Genomic DNA, 22,591 nt, shown 5'->3' on the forward strand with positions numbered 1-22,591 from the left:
ACAGCCGATTGATTCGGGACAAACAAAACAAGACAGGATCCATCACACAGACATAACAGGTTTACTATGGGAACCAACCCCAACCTGTTAATCCTACTGTAAACACCTCAAAACATGACTTCTCTCTACAGGGTCAATACCAGCCATCTCCTTCTCCCGACAGACCACGTTCACTACAGCTAGACGCTAACACAGATAAGGTGTCTACCGCTCTCTGTGACTGTCTTTATGTTACAGTTACGTCACAGTTCTGGGGCAGGGCACGGCAGTTACGACGTGGCAAAGGCTGGGCCTGAGGCCAGGACATTAGGGTTACCTCCCTGCTCCTCACTGGTGGTGAGTGGCAACACATCATGCAGTCAGAGATGCAATAGACAGGTTCTCCACTCACCCCGTCGGCATAAACCATGCTGTTAACATCTGAGGAACGGGGTTGAAAACAAAACCTGATGAAAGGAAATCTCTCTGTATGTATACTGTTCATTGTCTGAAGAAGTTTTGCACCTGTGAATTCAGTTCTCCTTGACCTTGTACCCAGAGCCCATCCTCTTAGCTTTAGTGTTTTCAACAAACAGAATCTCTCTCTCTCTCCTCACCATAGGGAACAGGAAGTGTTGAAGTGTACTGAGGGGCAGCGTTTTATTACTCTGACTCCCTGTGTGTGTGTGTCTCACCATAGGGAACAGGCCCAGGGAGTGGAAGCGTCGGGGTGTACTGAGGGGCAGCGTTTTATTACTCTGACTCCCTGTGTGTGTGTGTCTCACCATAGGGAACAGGCCCAGGGAGTGGAAGCGTCGGGGTGTACTGAGGGGCAGCGTTTTATTACTCTGACTCCCTGTGTGTGTGTGTCTCACCATAGGGAACAGGCCCAGGGAGTGGAAGCGTCGGGGTGTACTGAGAGGCAGTGATTTATTCCGGAGGTTCTTCAGCTCTTCCTGGGCCTCATGGAGCATCTCCATACACTCTGCATATTTATCCTCCAACTCCCTCAGCTAGAGGAGGGGAGAGAGGAGAGAGGAGAGAGAGCGAGAGAAGAGGAGCGAGAGAGATGAGGAAATGCTCAGAAAACGATATGGACTATATCACCATTCTACCATTCTAGATAATGTTAGTGACAGTGGTAATCATATGCTGTTGAAACAACCGGGGGACATCAAACACTATTCTATTTCAATTTGGTTAGCGATTGTATTGTATTGAATTATATAACCCAACTTCCACCAGCTGACGCAATAATGCACGTGTCAAACTCATTCCACGGAGGGCCGAATGTCTGCAGGTTTTCACTCCTCCCTTAAGGTCACTGATTAGTTAGGAACTCCCCTCACCTGGTTGTCTAGATTTAATGGAAAGGGAAAACAAATAGCAGCAGACACTAGCATGCATGGAATGACTTGACACCCCTGAAATAATGGAAAACATCACTAGCGTGGTAATTGGGTCTCGTTAGGCAGTGCTTATTGTCCTCTGGGTAATTGATTAATGAGGCCTTACTGTACCTCAGCAGTGAGCTGGCGCTGGGCATCTTTGGCAGCCCCTAGATGCTGGGTGAGCTCCTCATTTTCCACTGCATACTGCGGAACATAAATTACTTAGTCTCTTAGGGTTATAGGCTCACACACGTCATCATAGACACACAGATAACAGCTATAAGACTAGTTGTGTTCCAGGTCGTCTTCTTTGCAGCTGTGCATCTCTGAAGATGGCTATATTATGAATATGGTTCTACTTCTCCAGGCGTTGTGATATCAGAAGAATCTGCAGAGCTGGACAGTAAGAAAGGCGACCTGGAACATGTCCATTGGCTTGGACCGTAGCAGGCAGTCTGGGTTATTACTGGCCTGGCCACTCACAGACTTGGACTTCTTCTGCAGGTCTACGATCTGGGACAGGAGGTGTGTGATCTCCTCCTGCTGGCGAGATGCGTCATCCGTCTTCCTCGCCAGCTCCTCCGCCAGGGTGGACATCTGGTGGTTGGCATCTCCTAGTGGGCACACGGGGCGAAATAAATGACATGAGCATCCACCATGAATCAATGTTGTTGACCTCTCCTAGGCCTCCTCCGTGGCAACACTTAGCGGCTAAATTTAGCTCCACTGAGATACATGAGGTTAACTGCCTAGGTAGGTGTAAGTAATATCTCCACCTAGTTCCCTCCATATTGCTTTCACATATCCAGTCCTATCAGATGTGTGAAGGGGAGTGAACGAGGGCAGAGGGGAGGGAACATCCTTATTGGAATGAAACACAGCCCTGTTTTGCTTTCTCGCAGGGAGCCCAGGGGACGTGAGATGTGAACCGTGTGTGTGTGAACCGTGTGTGTTACTCACTCAGCTCTTTGACGACGTCGTTGACCAGCTGCTGTTCCTTCTCCTCGTACTCCTCTGTCTCAGTCTCCAGGTGACTGGCCTGGTGGGGGATGACAGGATGCAGCCACGCGTCATCATCAACATCATCATCATCATCACACAGCAGGAGAGCTTGGTGTAAAGTATTGGCAACAGTACTTATTCCAGTCCTATTACCACTGGTACCTCTGGTTTACTCTGAAAATACTCTACTGAATCTTTCTGGTAATGTCTGAAGTTATTCAATCAAATTCGCTAATTCTTGCTAACATCATGGTGTTTGTTATAATGAACTCCCATGTGACCAAGTCATAAGTATTTCATTATGCTGTTATGTAGTTTCTTTATTAGGTGACTATAAAATAAAGTGTTACCAAGTTTCCATCTCTTCACTGTCTTTAAGGTTTAGTCAATGTTTAGCAAGGTACAGTGTTGAGTGAATGGTATAAAATAAATCCCCCAGACTCTGTGATCTTAACCCCAGGGTTCAGAGCCATGATCGGTCCCCATAGCAGTGACATTAATATCTGATGAGCTCTCCTTCACAGTATGGTCAGTAGGACACAGAATGACACAGAGGGTTAGTTAGCTACATGACTTTACCTCTGATCTAAGAGAGATGTTCTCTGCCTCCAGGTCTTTGAGTTTCTTCTGCAGTGAGTCCAGGGGGAAGTAACTTGGCACCAACAGTGTGGAGTCATTGTGGCGGATGCTGTGTGGACGAGACACGGCGGCCGGTCGGTCAGTGACAAGAGACATAGTCTACGTCCCAAATGGTATCCTACTCCTTACGAATTGAACTACTTTTGACCACCAGGGCCCGTAGTTCAACATGTAGTGCACTACGTTTGACCAGAGCACTATTGGCCCTGGTCAAAAGTAGTGGATTACATAGGGAATAGGGTGCCATTTGGGACAAAGCCATCCATTTGTAAGAACAGGGCATCATATCGCCCAAGGAGAAATTACTGGGCAGAGCTGGCAGAGAGGTTTAACATGATATACAGACCAGACTGGGAACATCTGCATAATTTAGACAACAAGGATAGATGGAACAGTCAATCAATGTTTTACCACCAGCGTAAAAGGATGCCTGGTAGTGTCTGCCATTATGACACTAGTGGGAACGCCACTGTCTTGGTTTTCACCCGACTGCTCTGTATTTGAGGGGTAAGTGAAACAGGTCAGTTTGTGTATTTTCCTCCTGAGAGAACACAACAAACCAACCCCAGCCTACTGCCTCAGTCTGTCACACAGGGTCACAGTACCTCTGAAAAAATAGGGTTTTTTTCTGGACAAACGAATCAAAGGCTTTTATTCATCTTAAAGAAAACAGGCTTGAAGCCGTCCTTAAGCAGGAGACACAAAACATATCAAGTAGCTACCCTTTGGATGGACTTGTAGGACCAGTGAAATAAGAGCTTAAAGGCCCAGTGCAGTCAAAAACATGATCTTCTTGTGTTTTATATATATTTCCACACTAGGTTGGAATAATACTGTGAAATTGTGAAAATTATGATAATGCCCTTTTAGTGTAAGAGCTGTTTGAAAAGACCGCCTGAAATTTCAGCCTATTTTGGTGGGATGAAGTTTTACATTTGTTATTAGACCAATAAGAGAGTTCCAAACCTCTCTGCCCATAACAGATCGTTTTCAGTTTCTCCCTCCCCACTCAGACCACTCCCAGACAGTCCTAGCTAAATTCTTGCCTGAGAAATTTCTCTTTGCTAAGTAGCCATTTTTGTTTCTTTTGACCATTTTAATTGAAAACAAATCACAGTAAGGTACTTAACTGTTACCCAGAAATGATTTGATATCGAGATAGAAAACGGCTGCATTGGACCTTTAACTTGAATTGTTATACCAGTGTAAAAGGGGTGTAGCTACAATTGGGAGAAATAAGGGAAGCGAGACCTTACAGTCCTGTAGGGACTAACCCCACCAGGACCACATACAGCAGTCACCTCCTCTAGCTAAATGCTTTCTCCTGAGTAACCTGAGCAATAGAGCATAGTGGGGGTATACTGACAACGGCAAAATGAAGGAGTTTTGCTTTAAGAGGAAAAAGTGGATGAGATGAGTGGAGGGGAACAGGGCCAGTTCTAGCCTTTAGCATAACAACGACCATAGGAGTTGGCTATAAACCACAAACAGCTCTCGGAACCAGGCTAATCTCACAGGCTATACAGTCCAAACAGATCTGGGACCAGGCTATGACTGAAGTGGGAGAGGAAGAGTGTAGGCCGGGATGACAGATAGACTCACGGGGTAGAGGTGGACGAATCTCCTTCACTCTCCTCTGCTGCACTAGTGTAGAACTGGAGAAGCTCATCTTTCATTGACAGATCATGGCGCAGCTGAGAAACCTGCAGAGGGAGAGAGGGTGACAAGGGAGAGAGATGAGAGAGGGAGAGAGATGAGAGAGAGAGATGAGCGAGAGAGAGGGAGAGAGATGAGAGAGGGAAAGAGATGAGAGAGGGAGAGAAGGGGACAGAGGGAGAGAGATGAGAGAGGGAGAGAGATGAGAGAGGGAGAGAGATGGGAGATGGAGAGAGGGGGACAGAGAGGGAGAGAAATTAGAGATAGTGAGAGAGAGGAGAGAGATAAAACATATTCTCCTGGTCCTGAGAGAGAAAAGCACATGTGCACATACACAAGATACACACACACACACACACACACACACACACACACACACACACACACCTCCTCTCGAATGTGCTCCACTTGCTCCTCCAGGAATCCATTTCTCTCACTGAGGGTTTTGTTCTTCTTCAGCAGTGACTGGCCGATGCGGGCGGCGAGCTCCAAATCCCGTTCTTTCTGCAGGGGAGGCAGAGTAGGCTGGTTAGAGGGTCTGAGTATCATACATCATGATCTAGGAATCAGGTAAAAGGGAAACAGTTGCTACTGTATGACAATGTTTGACTTGTTCTATGACGTGGTTAACTTGGCATGGCAGAGAGATAGTCAAATCTGCTCTGACAATATTCAGACCTATCATCCAAACAGAGAGAGCATTGTAAATGAAAGTGCTCTAAGTGATAAGCCATGTTTTCTTACCTCTTCAAGCAGACGTGTAACAGCATCTATGTCATTGTACGTCTTAGTCATCTGGCCCACTCTTTCAGCACATAGAACTGTAGAGACAACAGAGAGGACAGAGAGAGTTAACAGCTGCAGAGAAAGAACAGAGAGGAGAGAGAGAGAGAGGAGAAACAGTTAGCTGTAGAGAGAACTGAGAGCTTTGGCAATGTTAACATACGTTTCCCATGCCAATAAAGCACTTAAATTGAATTGAAACTTAATTGAATTGAGAGGAGAAACACAGTAAACAGCTGGGCTTTATCTGAGTTCAGCCATGTACTGAACACTCTAAAAATTAGGGGTTCAACAAGGGTTCTTCTAAGATCCTCAAAGTTCTTTGAAGAACCTTAGGGTTCTTGGCACTGAAAATGTATCCCAAAAGGTTCTTCCAAGAACCCCATAGGAGGTGGGGTTCATCGAGGAACCTCATTAGTTGGTGGGGGTTCTTGCAGGAACCTAACTGCCCAGCTGAAACATTTGGATTTGAATTTGAAAGGACAGCAGGTGCAGGCACTTAAATGAAAAATGTAAAGATTGCCACAATTTAAGGTAAGGTTTGTCCCTTGTATGATCTAAATTGATATTGTTTTATGATGATACCATTTATCTTTTCATATTTGTGCAAATCTTTCTAAAACAGAAAATGGATACAATTCAATCGATATCAATCAACAAAGAGGTAAGAATATCTATGCTATAAGAATATGTTGACGGCTAGCTGTATTGGATGCAGATGACTGAACTGCTCACTTTTGTGTCTGTGTCAACAGGTTTACAGACGAGGAGGCATACAAAGGTATGTCAATTGGTATTGGTATGTTATGCAGATCACATGTACCATCCTCCTCCCTTACCTCTTCAAGGAAAATCCCATAGGTCTCTACATTATGGACAAGGTATGTGTATGAAAACCATTATCAAAATAGTTTTATTCATCCACATTTACCACAAAAGCCAAGGTATGAATACTGTCCTGTGCATGTTTTGTTAATCATCTGTATAATTACTATTTTGGGGATTCACAGACCCTCCCTACACCGCTGATGAATATAACAGGAAACCTGTTCGATCACCATGCACTGCAAAATCATTCTGGCTATGGATACGGAGAACATCAACACTAACCAGTATAAACATAAACCCTCTTAAAACTAACATCAACATGCCAGAGGATATACCCATTGGACTTGGGGCTCTGCTTGGGAGTTTACCTTATATTTGGATTTTTTTATTCTGCTTTGCCACTAAAATCCTAATAAACACTGACAACTAAAATATTGTGTTATTGTTGTTATTGTTAAGCGTATTACTACTACTACTACTACTACTACTACTACTACTACTTCTAATAATAATAATAATAAGAGGAGGGGGGAATAGTTAAAAAATTAACCCCAAAAGGTTCTTCAAAAGGTTATTTGAGGATCCATTGAAAGGGATTATTTGAAGAACCCTTTTAAAGAATTTTTCGAATAAGTTATAGGGGTTCCCCCACAGTTTCCAATTGAAGAACCCATAAAGGATCCTCCAGAAACCTTTACTTTTTAAGAGTATGTATGCCTGCCTGCTAAACAGCTGGGGCAGGGCAGACAGACGGATATTAGAAATAGCTGAGTTATCAGAGGGCCACCTACTGTACACATCACACAGCCCTGCCTGATGACATCAGACCTTTAGCAAGTTGTTCTTATTAGGAAGACTGACACACTGGCTCTGTCTCAATAGTGTTTCCTTGATTCCTCGTTTCCTTGTGTCCTCTCAACCCTTCCTCTCCTCGTCTCTTTCTCAAAACACCAGATGAAAGCCAGGAAAGGATTCAAGGAGAGGAAACGTGTTTGTAAGGTTCCTCAAAACCCTCTCCTCGTTTCCCTCTGAGGTTTTGAGAAATCGGAGAGACGACAGGAGAGGAGATGAGGAATCCAGGAAAGATGATTAAGACAGAGGAAGTGACAAGTGAGATGGTTCGGACTCTGACCTCACCTGAACCCCACCCCACCACAGCTGAGCTGATAACAGCACGTTGCCAGGGGGCAGTGTCATTCTCTGTTAATACAATGCTATGCTATTCCCAGCTGATCCACTGCAAAAACATGACTTAAAGTGTTTTCTGTATCCATATATAGCACTCAACCCTGAGCCTATTTCTAAGCAAACTGCTTATACAGTGGGGAAAAAAAGTATTTAGTCAGCCACCAATTGTGCAAGTTCTCCCACTTAAAAAGATGAGAGAGGCCTGTAATTTTCATCATAGGTACACGTCAACTATGACAGACAAAATGAGAAGAAAGAAATCCAGAAAATCACATTGTAGGATTTTTAATGAATTTATTTGCAAATTATGGTGGAAAATAAGTATTTGGTCAATAACAAAAGTTTCTCAATACTTTGTTATATACCCTTTGTTGGCAATGACACAGGTCAAACGTTTTCTGTAAGTCTTCACAAGGTTTTCACACACTGTTGCTGGTATTTTGGCCCATTCCTCCATGCAGATCTCCTCTAGAGCAGTGATGTTTTGGGGCTGTCGCTGGGCAACACAGACTTTCAACTCCCTCCAAAGATTTTCTATGGGGTTGAGATCTGGAGACTGGCTAGGCCACTCCAGGACCTTGAAATGCTTCTTACGAAGCCACTCCTTCGTTGCCCGGGTGGTGTGTTTGGGATCATTGTCATGCTGAAAGACCTAGCCACGTTTCATCTTCAATGCCCTTGCTGATGGAAGGAGGTTTTCACTCAAAATCTCACGATACATGGCCCCATTCATTCTTTCCTTTACACGGATCAGTCGTCCTGGTCCCTTTGCAGAAAAACAGCCCCAAAGCATGATGTTTCCACCCCCATGCTTCACAGTAGGTATGGTGTTCTTTGGATGCAACTCAGCATTCTTTGTCCTCCAAACACAACGAGTTGAGTTTTTACCAAAAAGTTATATTTTGGTTTCATCTGACCATATGACATTCTCCCAATCCTCTTCTGGATCATCCAAATGCACTCTAGCAAACTTCAGACGGGCCTGGACATGTACTGGCTTAAGCAGGGGGACACGTCTGGCACTGCAGGATTTGAGTCCCTGGCGGTGTAGTGTGTTACTGATGGTAGGCTTTGTTACTTTGGTCCCAGCTCTCTGCAGGTCATTCACTAGGTCCCCCCGTGTGGTTCTGGGATTTTTGCTCACCGTTCTTGACCCCACGGGGTGAGATCTTGCGTGGAGCCCCAGATCGAGGGAGATTATCAGTGGTCTTGTATGTCTTCCATTTCCTAATAATTGCTCCCACAGTTGATTTCTTCAAACCAAGCTGCTTACCTATTGCAGATTCAGTCTTCCCAGCCTGGTGCAGGTCTACAATTTTGTTTCTGGTGTCCTTTGACAGCTCTTTGGTCTTGGCCATAGTGGAGTTTGGAGTGTGACTGTTTGAGGTTGTGGACAGGTGTCTTTTATACTGATAACAAGTTCAAACAGGTGCCATTAATACAGGTAACGAGTGGAGGACAGAGGAGCCTCTTAAAGAAGAAGTTACAGGTCTGTGAGAGCCAGAAATATTGCTTGTTTGTAGGTGACCAAATACTTATTTTCCACCATAATTTGCAAATAAATTCATTAAAAATCCTACAATGTGATTTTCTGGGAAAAAAATTCTCAATTTGTCTGTCATAGTTGACGTGTACCTATGATGAAAATTACAGGCCTCTCTCATCTTTTTAAGTGGGAGAACTTGCACAATTGGTGGCTGACTAGATACTTTTTTTCCCCACTGTATTTCTACATATACAGTACCAGTCCAAAGTTTGGACACACCTACTCATTCAAGGGTTTTTCTTTATTTTTTACTATTTTCTACATTGTAGAATAATAGTGAAGACATCAAAACTATGAAATAACACATATGGAATCATGTAGTAACCAAAAAAGTGTTAAACAAATCCAAATATATTTTATATTTGAGATTCTTCAAATAGCCACCCTTTGCCTTGATGACAGCTTTGCACACTCTATAAAATATATTTGGATTTGTTTAACACTTTTTTGTTTACTACATGATTCCATATGTGTTATTTCATAGTTTTGATGTCTTCACTATTATTCTACAATGTAGAAAATAGTAAAAATAAAGAAAAACCCTTGAATGAGTAGGTGTGTCCAAACTTTGGACTGGTACTGTATGTACAGTGAGGGAAAAAAGTATTTGATCCCCTGCTGATTTGGTACGTTTGCCCACTGACAAAGAAATGATCAGTCTATAATTTTAAATGGTAGGTTTATTTGAACAGTGAGAGACAGAATAACAACAACAAAATCCAGAAAAACGCATGTCAAAAATGTTATAAATTGATTTGCATTTTAATGAGGGAAATAAGTATTTGACCCCCTCTCAATCAGAAAGATTTCTGGCTCCCTGGTGTTTTTTATACAGGTAACGAGCTGAGATTAGGAGCACACTCTTAAAGGGAGTGCTCCTAATCTCAGCTTGTTACCTATATAAAAGACACCTGTCCACAGAAGCAATCAATCAGATTCCAAACTCTCCACCATGGCCAAGACCAAAGAGCTCTCCAAGGATGTCAGGGACAAGATTGTAGACCTACACAAGGCTGGAATGGGCTACAAGACCATCGCCAAGCAGCTTGGTGAGAAGGTGACAACAGTTGGTGTGATTATTCGCAAATGGAACAAAAGACCTGTCAATCTCCCTCTGCCTGGGGCTCCATGCAAGATCTCACCTTGTGGAGTTGCAATGATCATGAGAACAGTGCGGAATCAGCCCAGAACTACACGGGAGGATCTTGTCAATGATCTCAAGGCAGCTGGGATCATAGTCACCAAGAAAACAATTGGTAACACACTACGTCGTGAAGGACGGCAGGTAGCTTAGTGGGTAAGAGCGTTGTGCCAGTAACCGAAAGGTCGCTGGTTCTAATCCCCGAGCCGACTAGGTGAAAAATCTGTCGATGTGCCCTTGAGCAAGGCACTTAACCCTAATTGCTCCTGTAAGTCGCTCTGGATAAGAGCGTCTGCTAAATGACCAAAAAAAAAAAAAAAAAAAAAGGACTGAAATCCTGCAGCGCCCGCAAGGTCCCCCTGCTCAAGAAAGCACATATACATGCCCGTCTGAAGTTTGCCAATTAACATCTGAATGATTCAGAGGAGAACTGGGTGAAAGTGTTGTGTTCAGATGAGACCAAAATTGAGCTCTTTGGCATCAACTCAACTCACCGTGTTTGGAGGAGGAGGAATGCTGCCTATGACCCCAAGAACACCATCCCCACCATCGAACATGGAGGTGGAAACATTATGCTTTGGGGGTGTTTTTCTGCTAAGGGGACAGGACAACGTCACCGCATCAAAGGGACGATGGACGGGGCCATGTACCGTCAAATCTTGGGAGAGAACCTCCTTCCCTCAGCCAGGGCATTGAAAATGGGTTGTGGATGGGTATTCCAGCATGACAATGACCCAAAACACACGGCCAAGGCAACAAAGGAGTGGCTCAAGAAGAAGCACATTAAGGTCCTGGAGTGGCCTAGCCAGTCTCCAGACCTTAATCCCATAGAAAAAATGTGGAGGGAGCTGAAGGTTCGAGTTGCCAAACGTCAGCCTCGAAACCTTAATGACTTGGAAAAGATATGCAAAGAGGAGTGGGACAAAATCCCTCCTGAGATGTGTGCAAACCTGGTGGCCAACTACAAGAAATGTCTGACCTCTGATTGCCAACAACGGTTTTGCCACCAAGTACTAAGTCATGTTTTGCAGAGGGGTCAAATACTTATTTCCCTCATTAAAATGCAAATCAATTTATAAAAATTTTGACATGCGTTTTTCTGGATTTTTTTGTTGTTATTCTGTCTCTAACTGTTCAAATAAACCTACCATTAAAATTATAGACTGATCATTTCTTTGTCAGTGGGCAAAGGTACAAAATCAGCAAGGGATCAAATACTTTTTTCCCTCACTGTATGTATGCATGCCATGAGGTCGAAGGAATTGTCTGTAGAGCTCCGAGACAGGATTGTGTCGAGGCACAGATCTGGGGAAGTGTACCAAAAAATTATCTGCAGCACTGAAGGTCCCCAATAACACACTGGCCTCCATAATTCTTAAATGGAAGAAGTTTGGAACCACCAAGCCTTCCTAGAGCTGGCCGCCCGGCCAAACTGAGCAATCGGGGGAGAAGGGCCTTGGTCAGGAAGGTGACCAAGAACCCGATGGTCACTCTGACAGAGCTCTAGAGTTCCTCTGTGGAGATGGGAGAACCTTCCAGAAGGACAACCATCTCTGCAGCACTCCACCAATCAGGCCTTTATGGTAGTGGCCAGACGGAAGCCACTCTTCAGTTAAAGGCACCTAAAGGACTCTCAGACCATGAGAAACAAGATTCTCTGGTCTGATGAAACCAAGATTGAACTCTTTGACCTGAATGCCAAGCTTCACGTCTGGAGGAAACCAGGCACCGCTCTTCACCTGGCCAATACCAACCCTACGGTGAAGCATGGTGGTGGCAGCATCATGCTGTGGGGATGTTTTTCAGCGGCAGGGACTGGGAGACTAGTCAGGATCGAGGGAAAGACAAATGGAGCAAAGTACAGAGAGATCCTTGATGAACATCTGCTTCAGAGCGCTCCAGACCTCAGACTGGGGCGAAGGTTCACCTTCCAACAGGACAACGACCCTAAGCACACAGCCAAGACAATGCAGCAGTGGCTTTGGGACAAGTCTCTGAATGTCCTTGAGTGCCTCAGCCAGAGGCCGGACTTGAACCCGATCTAACATCTCTGGAGAGACTTGAAAATAGCTATGCAGCGACGCTCCCCATCCAACCTGACAGAGCTTGAGAGGATCTGCAGAGAAGAATGGGAGAAACTCCCCAAATACAGGTGTGCCAAGCTTGTAGCGTCATACCCAAGAAGACTCAAGGCTGTAATCGCTGCCAAAGGTGCTTTAACAAAGTACTGAGTAAAGGGTCTGAATGCTTATGTGATTTCAGTTTTTTTATTTTGTATACATTTGCAAAAAATCTAAAAACCTGTTTTTGCTTTGTCATTATGGGGTATTGTGTGTAGATTGATCAGGGGAAAAAAACTATTTAATCCATTTTAGAACAAGGCTGTAACGTAACAAAAACAATTATAAAACAAAGAAGAACTACACTGTATATTCAAATGATTGTTGAACTTCAACTGTAATCTAAAGGCATATTCTAAGAAGAAGCCTTGAACTCACTCCTGCCCTTTTCACTTCTCACTCAATCTTTCCAGCCACAGTTTGTTATCTACTAATGAGCAAGTCATCTCAGGTTCCCAAGACGTCAACAGAGGCAACACAGAGCTAGGAACAACAGAGTCCAACTTTAATCTGTGGTTACTCCTAACTAACCTTGTGGATGTTGACAAAAGGAAGACTTGTTTCTTCAGACAACTCCTATGTGTTCTTTCTTTGGGGTTAAAGGGATACTTTGGGATTTTGGCAATGAGGCCCTTTATCTACTTTCCCAGAGTCAGATGAACTAGTGGATACCATTTTTATGTGTCTGCGTGCCGTTTGAAGGAAGACGCTAACTAGTTAGCAACTCCCTTTAAGGGAGAGTTGTTCTAATCTCAGATAGGTTTCTGTAGGGCAGCAAACACAGGTTTTGAACTCCAATGGTGGAAACTAATGTAAATGAGGAGTTAGATGCAGAGTACATATTTACATACATGTGCAGCCTGCAGCATCACAGTGTGAGGCATGATAGCGAATGGCCACTACAGTATAAAAGGGATATTGGCTGATAAAAAAACTTAATGTAGAGTAATTTAATCTGTGAACGGGGGTATTTAAACTGAAAGGTAGACATGTATACAAAGTCATGTTACATTACAAAACACATTCCATCCCCACCAATGAAAATTCAATATTCTAATGAGCATAACAAAAGAACAACAAATAACCAGGGTGTGGTGTCCACATTTTGAGGTGGACTGCAACCACGGAAACCAACCGACCAACCAGAGACTAATCAACAGCACACACATAGCATAGATCGGGATGTGATAGAATAGATATAGATCCAGTGGCGCGCCACACATCAGAGCTAACCCCGGCCCCATGTTACTGGGTAGGGTATAGGCAGACAGCTTCTCTCTGCTCCCACAGTGATACTGCTCATGTTAAATAACAGCAATTAACAGCAGTAGTAAACATCAGAAGCCTGATCTGACCTGCTGGCTGCCTTTCTGTTCTGTTGATGCTATCAGAAGCCTGATGACCTGCCGGCTGCCTGTTCTGTTGATGGTATCAGATGGGAGCATTCCATGTTTACTCTGAATACAAACAACGTACTAAATGTCCTCGCTGGTTCTCCTGGTATAATACAAATTTACATGACCTCCAGCCCTGAAAACCTTTCACATAAAGATCTAAAACCAATCAATGTCGTACAGACAGGGAGCAGGAGCAGCAGACAGCAGTCTAACAATGTGGTTCAAAACCACTACGTGAATGACAGGAGTAGCAAAGCTCCCATAATTCCAGTTAGTATACCTTCTTGCAGAGTACGCTGCTCTTCATCCTCCTCCTCCTCCTCCTCCTCCTCCTCCTCCTCTCCATCACAGTGGTCAGGTGAACAGACATACTCCAAGCTGTCCTCTGGGGTGCTGTGATAGGGCAGTGACATGCTAACACCAACACTAGGCTAGTGGCTAGTGGGGCCCAGCAGAGCCCAGCTGTCTCAAGTCCAAAGCCATGTCTCAGTGTGTGTGTGTGTGTGTGTCAGTCTCAGTCAGCGAGAGTGTGTGTGTCTCTAAATCAGTGTGTGTGTGTTTGTGTGAGGACAGCAAGGTGCGTCTGTCACCCAGTTACAGACAGCTCACCCAGTCAGACACTCCCTCCTCCTGCTCTCTGGCCCATGACTAGAGGACAGCTCACTGTGGAACCGGAGCAGGGGAGTGGCACTGAACTATTCTCAGACTGACAGGACTTTGAATGTTTAGATTAGAGCATGGCGTCAATTCAAAATGTCAGATATGTGACGAGGACTAATATAACCATATAGTAAGTTGAAGTTTTATCCCTATAATGCTGAAGTCTAAATGCGTCCATTTGCTCACCCCCCTTTTCAGGAGTTTAAATGGTATCTTCCACCGGACTTCCATGGAAGCAGTGCAAGGTGGAGCGCACCACAATATACATACACCTGTTGTAAGGGTGGGGCCCCAGCCTGCCTCACCACAGTCAACTCAATTTGCACACGCATACTTATTCAAAGCAGAAGCGACGTACTGAGAGTCAACTAATAGAATAGGACCCATCAGGAAATACAGAGCTTGATGAAATAGCGTATAGGAAGAACTGTATGTAGTAAAATGAGTACACTAACTAATGCTAGTTTAGCATATGAAAATAGAGGAGCAATCTAGTTTATGAACCAGTATGGGTTATTCCATCCTATAGAAAATAACATTTGACACTCAATGTTACACATTAGACCCCAAACAATACAGACCACAATTCTAATCAATCGACATGCACTGGCTTTAGCAAACTAGTCACATTGAGAGCAATGCAACAGTAAACAAATCATCAACATTCCAGTGACAAATGTTAACGGCTAGACAAACTATTATGGATGTGCAAGCCGGTTAGTCAGTTAACTGGTGACAAAAAAAAAGAATTGTTATGCCCATAACGGCTGATAAAAACAGTTGACAAAAAACAACTGTGATGCCCATACATAGAAACTAGAACAGTTACAGCAAATATTTCACATAACTCTCCAATTAAACATGTTTCCTTCAATTATCCCATGTCCAAATCATTTTCATTCATCTCATTTCACTTCTGGTAATATCCTGGGCAGTACTGTATGCTAGTGTGGGCATACTGAATGCACCCACACATTCCTATTGAAACAATACAGCATCCACAATAGCTTGTGAATAACCCCCCACCTCACAGCCTCAGAGGCCCTTTTTGTGTGCACTGGTAAAGTTCCCAGCTTGGGGAGACTGGAGGAGGACAGCCCCTCTCACCTCCCTCCAACCCCCCCTCCCAGGCCAACAGAACTGTAAGCCCTGGGCTTTGTGAGGAGGGCGGAGATGGAGGGGGAGAGATGGAGGGGGAGAGATGGAGGGGGTAGCAGAGAGGAAGGATGAGAGGGGTACTGTAGGAGGAGGAGAGGGAAGGATTGGCTGGCAGCCTTCCCTCCCCGCTCCAGTGGGGAGATGTACATGGTCCATGCCCTCCCCACTGCCGAAGTGATCAATATTCTGAGCATCACCCAGGGCTGTGTCCCTGCCAGACTCCCAGCCATGTGCTCATGGAGCTAGGCCCAACCAGCAGGCTCTGAGCATGGCCAGGCTGTCCATGGCTGCCCCTGGCCTTCTGGAGCCCTCTTCTGGCTCTCTGCAGTGCCAGGTTTAGGGAGCTGTAGCCCACTGATCCACCAGTCTCCACAGCACACCCTCCCCTCCAAACCTTCCCCTGCTTACATGTACTGTCTGCTTCATTATGAGCCTCCATCTCTGGCCTCGTCCCATACGTCCGGTTAGTGCTGTAGTCAGCTCTTCTATCGGTGGTTTTCATATGGCGTGATAATGAACGATAGGAAGGTTGGCTACAGCACAAAGAGTATGGGACCAGGCTAGTGGCTAGGCCATTTCTGGCTGGCTGTCCAATCTTGATGTGGGAGGAGATCTCTAGAGACGTGTGGATAGTTGTAAAGAGACATCCACACTACAGCACTGCAGCATGTTTATCAATGATCTGAATATAAAACCATCTCATTTAGACTTGTTGGAACTGTTAGAATAGACCGGCAGTAGGTGAGGTGTATATTAAATGTCAAGAGGCCCTCGCAATACAATCTACTGTAGTAACTGAGTCATCGAACATCATCTATAACAGCATTACATAACACCATTACCAAAGAGATCTTATCCAACAGAACAGGCCTCGTCTCATAATATATATGGTCATCTTATATGACCATCATCAATCAAAACATATCTTCAGCCAAGGGCATAGGCCTAGTCGGGGGTTACATATATAGAGCCACTGATCATCTTTGATGGCTATAGGAATGTTGTTCTGACTGTACAGGACTCAGATCTATAGGAATGTTGTTCTGACTGTACAGGACTCAGATCTATAGGAATGTTGTTCTGACTGTACAGGAATCAGATCTATAGGACTGTTACTCTGACTGTACAGGACTCAGATCTATAGGAATGTTGTTCTGACTGTACAGGACTCAGATCTATAGGACTGTTGTTCTGACTGTACAGGACTCAGATCTATAGGACTGTTATTGACTGTACAGGACTCAGATCTATAGGACTGTTACTCTGACTGTACAGGACTCAGATCTATAGGACTGTTATTCTGACTGTACAGGACTCAGATCTATAGGACTGTTATTGACTGTACAGGACTCAGATCTATAGGACTGTTACTCTGACTGTACAGGACTCAGATCTATAGGACTGTTATTGACTGTACAGGACTCAGATCTATAGGACTGTTATTCTGACTGTACAGGACTCAGATCTATAGGACTGTTACTCTGACTGTACAGGACTCAGATCTATAGGACTGTTACTCTGACTGTACAGGACTCAGATCTATAGGACTGTTACTCTGACTGTACAGGACTCAGATCTATAGGACTGTTACTGACTGTACAGGACTCAGATCTATAGGACTGTTACTGACTGTACAGGACTCAGATCTATAGGACTGTTATTGACTGTACAGGACTCAGATCTATAGGACTGTTACTCTGACTGTACAGGACTCAGATCTATAGGACTGTTATTCTGACTGTACAGGACTCAGATCTATAGGACTGTTACTGACTGTACAGGACTCAGATCTATAGGACTGTTACTGACTGTACAGGACTCAGATCTATAGGACTGTTACTGACTGTACAGGACTCAGATCTATAGGACTGTTACTCTGACTGTACAGGACTCAGATCTATAGGACTGTTATTGACTGTACAGGACTCAGATCTATAGGACTGTTATTGACTGTACAGGACTCAGATCTATAGGACTGTTACTCTGACTGTACAGGACTCAGATCTATAGGACTGTTATTGACTGTACAGGACTCAGATCTATAGGACTGTTACTCTGACTGTACAGGACTCAGATCTATAGGACTGTTACTGACTGTACAGGACTCAGATCTATAGGACTGTTACTCTGACTGTACAGGACTCAAATCTATAGGACTGTTATTCTGACTGTACAGGACTCAGATCTATAGGACTGTTACTCTGACTGTACAGGACTCAGATCTATAGGACTGTTATTCTGACTGTACAGGACTCAGATCTATAGGACTGTTATTGACTGTACAGGACTCAGATCTATAGGACTGTTATTGACTGTACAGGACTCAGATCTATAGGACTGTTATTGACTGTACAGGACTCAGATCTATAGGACTGTTACTCTGACTGTACAGGACTCAGATCTATAGGACTGTTACTGACTGTACAGGACTCAGATCTATAGGACTGTTACTCTGACTGTACAGGACTCAGATCTATAGGACTGTTGTTCTGACTGTACAGGACTCAGATCTATAGGACTGTTAATCTGACTGTACAGGACTCAGATCTATAGGACTGTTAATCTGACTGTACAGGACTCAGATCTATAGGACTGTTATTCTGACTGTACAGGACTCAGATCTATAGGACTGTTAATCTGACTGTACAGGACTCAGATCTATAGGACTGTTATTGACTGTACAGGACTCAGATCTATAGGACTGTTACTGACTGTACAGGACTCAGATCTATAGGACTGTTAATCTGACTGTACAGGACTCAGATCTATAGGACTGTTACTGACTGTACAGGACTCAGATCTATAGGACTGTTAATCTGACTGTACAGGACTCAGATCTATAGGACTGTTGTTCTGACTGTACAGGACTCAGATCTATAGGACTGTTACTGACTGCTATACATCCCTCTACTCCCATTCTCTCTTCACATACACACACAATGGCAGGTCTATTCTAAAGCTCCATGGGTAGTCAGTCCGCTCTATGAAAAACCACCTTGTCATTCCCCTTCATTGCTACATTTACATAGCAGCCTTGTTTTGTGGTGCCACGGTTTCTGTTGTTCCTAATTCACCCTGGTTACAATCAACAGAAGCTGATATCACATCCAACAGAACAAACTGATGGTAAGAGAAGAAACTATAGCCTCATCCTACAGCCATGGCCTCCTTGGCTGAGGTAAACTTTGTTAGATGCACCTGTTATCAGACAGACCAGAGCAGAGCAGAGTGAAGCAACACAGCAGCCCCTGGCTCAGTGGTTCCACCATCATGTGACTGACGCAATAGATACTGGAGCGAAGAGCGAGACCGGCAGATTTAGACAGTCAATGGCATATAACCACCCTACCAGCAAAATCATCCCCTCTTCCTCCCTCCCTGTCCCTCTCTCTCCCTCCCTCTCCCTCCCTGTCCCTCCCTGTCCCTCTCCCTCCCCCTCCCTGTCCCTCTCCCTCCCTGTCCCTCTCCCTCCCTGTCCCTCTCCCTGTCCCTCTCCCTCCCTCCCGGTCCCTCCCTCCCATTCCCCTGCCCACATACAGCCCCATTAACAGCAGAGTTAGATAACAGCTAGATAGATAACCATCCCCATCAGGCTTACCATCTGTGCATTCCTCATAGTACCAGTCTAGCTCATAGTAATCCGCCTCCACAAATTTCTGCATACTCAGTCCCCTTCAGTTGAGAGGAGCATCATCATCTTCTCCCATCCTGCTGTGGAGGTCACGAGAACACCTGCCCATCCTTTCATTACATACTCTGAGTTCTCTAGGAGTCTACCATGATAAGGAGACGACGTGGAACAGCACATTTTATCACTGGTACCAGAGCGGAAGGATGGGTGGGAGAGGAGTAGAGGAGAGGAGAGGAGGAGAGGAGAGAGAGAGAGAGAGATTTCCCAAAAAACAACGCAGCCCAAAACACAGTTATGCAGTAGGGATGTGTTGCTGTCTGGTGGTGAGTCAAGGTTGTATCACAGATGAGGGAGGGGCCTGGGGAGGGCCACGAGCGAATGAGGAAGGGCTATGTCAGAGGCATCCTCCTGGCTCTGAGCTGTTTCGTCAATAGCAACCTGCTTTCGCCCCTCCTCTCTCTCCTCGGCTCACCCTCCCTTTCTCCCAACAGTACGTCCTTCTGTGAGGTTGCCATGGAGACTGGCTCCCTACTCCAGCACTGAGTAGCATCTGAATGCAGGCTAGTGTTGCTACTGCTGCTGCCTCTGTATGCGACCAGCTCTCTGTTCATGTCTGCCTCGTCTGGTACGACACCTCTACTACAGGGCAGGGAGTTCACCTTGCTGAATGATATTAAGAAATCATTCAATAGGTTTATAGTGGGGAATATAGTTCTCTCCCCCACACTGATTTACAGCAGGATAATAACAGAGATGCTTCTACTTCTTTAACATCATATCCCCTTGACAAAATGCACAATGACTAATTCTAACACCACAAAAAAAGGACAGATGTCATTTTAGAGACTGCCATTAATTAAACAATGAGGATTATTATTCCAGCGATTATAGAAAAACACTTCATCAACCTGGCTACTGACTGATTCAACAGTGTATAACTCCATCAGTATTGCATCATATGGAGAGTAATGTGTGTGGTAGAAGATGCATCATCAGAGTAGGAGTGGCATATCAGGGATCAGCTGACTAGCCAGATGACCAATGAACCACCCTGCTGCCTATCCTCCTGGTGACATCACAATCACAGATGCAATCCTGGGTGACAAGACCGGAAATGACAAAACAAGATTGGTCATATAAATCACTATAGCCTAGTTCTGAATTTAAGCAAGGAGTAGAGTACAATATCTAAAACCCTCTATCATAAGAATATCAGTGTGAGAATAAAGTGGTCTTGTCTTGTGAGAACACTGTTGTCTATCCTTTGAGTCAGTATCAGTATGTATTTTGAACCAATGCGGCAGGACTGTGTCATTGCAGTCTACATCTGCCACAACGTAGTCAGAGAATTAAACAGCCACAGCATCTGTTATAACGGCATCCTACTGTGCCGTCTTACAGACAACAGTACAGATACTGTAACAATGCAACACAGAACAAATATCTGCTGATTGATGATGTCAACGTTCCTGAGCTCTACAGTATGACCTACATTCACAATAGACGGCTGCTGACAACCAGTTGACATAAAGGTCATACACAAGGACAGATTAGTATGTGATTAGATCAGACCAGGCTATGACGGGAGCCAGAGTCATCAAACACACACAGCCTCGCGTCTACTGTCCAGCCTCGCGTCTACTGTCCAGCCTCGCGTCTACTGTCCAGCCTCGCGTCTACTGTCCAGCCTCGCGTCTACTGTCCAGCCTCGCGTCTACTGTCCAGCCTCGCGTCTACTGTCCAGCCTCGCGTCTCATGTCTGGTTGAGACACAGACAGACGTTAGAACAGACGTCCACCACTGAGCTGATAGGACCAGCAGCAGAGCAGACTGGCAGAGGGCAGAGCGTGGCGCTTCAGCCTGCCTGGCACCCACGGCCCAGCGGGTACGTTTGCTGTGGCAACCAGGCCCAGCTGTCTGTCGTTGACCCATATGGGCGCAGGGCCATTTTAAAAGGCCTTGCTCTCTGTTGGTCTATCTTTCATTCTCCTTCGCCCTTTCTTTCTTTCTCTTAATCTCTTTCTGTCTCTCTGTGTTTGTATCACTGTCTTCCTCACACACTATCTCAGACACACTTCCTCAGTCTCTCTCCGTCTCACTACTACACCAAAATCTCAGCTGTTTGTCTTCCACCCCCATCACCCTCATTTTCTAAATAGTTGATCTCGGCTCTAACCTGCACCATTTCCTAAAAGGCACTGCAATATGAGCTCAATACAATTACTACTAATGTCAAGGTGAAAGAGATGAACCAGTTGAATATCTCATCTGTCCCAGCGTACAACAGACCACATAAAAGGCTGAACAGAAAGCAGAGTAGTGAACAGCAGAGGGAGGGTGGGAGCCCTCGCCCCCCTGCCTGCATCATCTTAACAAAACAACCAAATACAAACGCTGCGCTTACGGAAATACTTCAGAGTCTCCTCAATCTGCTCGACGGTGAGGTCCAGGTTGGTATCGGGGGAGAGGAGAGGGGTGTGGAGCCAGTCGTCGTGGTCATACCCGTAGATGGTGTCTGCTCTCAGCTTGTAGTGAGGTAGCTGCTCCTGCAGTAGACTGATGATCTCCACCTCTGGAAGATCAGTACTGTTACACACATCTGGAGAGGAGAGGGGAGAGGAGGAGGAGAGGGGAGGAAGAGGAGATGGGAAGGGAGAGAAGAGGAGGAGAGGGAGAGGGAGAGGGAGAGGAGGAGAGGGAGAGGAGAGGAGGAGAGGGGAGGAAGAGGAGATGGGAAGGGAGAGAGGAGGAGGAGAGGAGGAGAGGAAGAGGAGATGGGAAGGGAGAGAAGAGGAGGAGAGGGAGAGGAGGAGGAGAGGGGAGGAAGAGGAGATGGGAAGGGAGAGAAGAGGAGGAGAGGGAGAGGAGGAGGAGAGGAGGAGAGGAGGAGAGGAAGAGGAGATGGGAAGGGAGAGAAGAGGAGGAGAGGGAGAGGAGATGGGAAGGGAGAGAAGAGGAGGAGAGGGAGAGGAGATGGGAAGGGAGAGAAGAGGAGGAGAGGGAGAGGAGATGGGAAGGGAAGGGAGAGAAGAGGAGGAGAGGGAGAGGAGATGGGAAGGGAGAGAAGAGGAGGAGAGGGAGAGGAGGTTCGTTTTATCCCCGTACAGCAGCAGGAGGTTTTGTAACAGGTGCGTGGTTGAAAAACACCAGAACAATGGCTGTTTATGTTTAAACTTCATCATCTAGAGCAGGGTTCCTCAACTGGCGGCCCGCGGGCAACTCAATATTGGGAAGGTGTTCTTAATGTTTTGTACACAGTGTATGTGATCGAATACAAATGTAAGCAAGGTTTGAAATGATTATGTTTTAGTGAAATGTTATATCTGTTTTGTCTTCTTATGGTCAATTTGCAGTCTACAAATTATTTGTAATTATGTTCCGGCCCCCTGACCCAAGAAATTGTCCCTCGGCTGAATCTAGTTAATGATCCCTGATCTAGAGTGAGAACAACAACAACAGTCTTGCTCATCAA

General features: G+C 45.1%; 1 protein-coding gene across 6 annotated transcripts in view; it reads right to left on the reverse strand.

The window, feature by feature from the left end:
- The window catches only part of LOC121542632 (trafficking kinesin-binding protein 1-like), a 52,650-nt gene that overhangs the window by 18,865 nt on the left and 11,194 nt on the right, over window positions 1-22,591 (reverse strand). For 4 of the 6 annotated variants that reach the window (XM_041852080.2, XM_041852077.2, XM_041852076.2 and 1 more), the window contains exons 2-10: window positions 21,524-21,718; window positions 5,412-5,488; window positions 5,055-5,171; window positions 4,614-4,714; window positions 2,952-3,060; window positions 2,331-2,409; window positions 1,854-1,984; window positions 1,500-1,574; window positions 855-992 (exon numbers count right to left, since the gene is read on the reverse strand). In XM_041852080.2, the coding sequence (XP_041708014.2) occupies window positions 855-992; window positions 1,500-1,574; window positions 1,854-1,984; window positions 2,331-2,409; window positions 2,952-3,060; window positions 4,614-4,714; window positions 5,055-5,171; window positions 5,412-5,462 (801 nt within the window). In that variant the 5' untranslated portion in view covers window positions 5,463-5,488; window positions 21,524-21,718. Of the gene's footprint in view, window positions 1-854; window positions 993-1,499; window positions 1,575-1,853; window positions 1,985-2,330; window positions 2,410-2,951; window positions 3,061-4,613; window positions 4,715-5,054; window positions 5,227-5,411; window positions 5,489-19,086; window positions 19,433-21,523; window positions 21,719-22,591 lie in introns of those variants that run through there. The other 2 variants (XM_041852078.2, XM_041852079.2) reach the window with 2 other exon arrangements.

The sequence above is a fragment of the Coregonus clupeaformis genome, chromosome 28 (genome assembly GCF_020615455.1).
Source record: "Coregonus clupeaformis isolate EN_2021a chromosome 28, ASM2061545v1, whole genome shotgun sequence".
Lineage (NCBI taxonomy): Eukaryota > Metazoa > Chordata > Actinopteri > Salmoniformes > Salmonidae > Coregonus > Coregonus clupeaformis.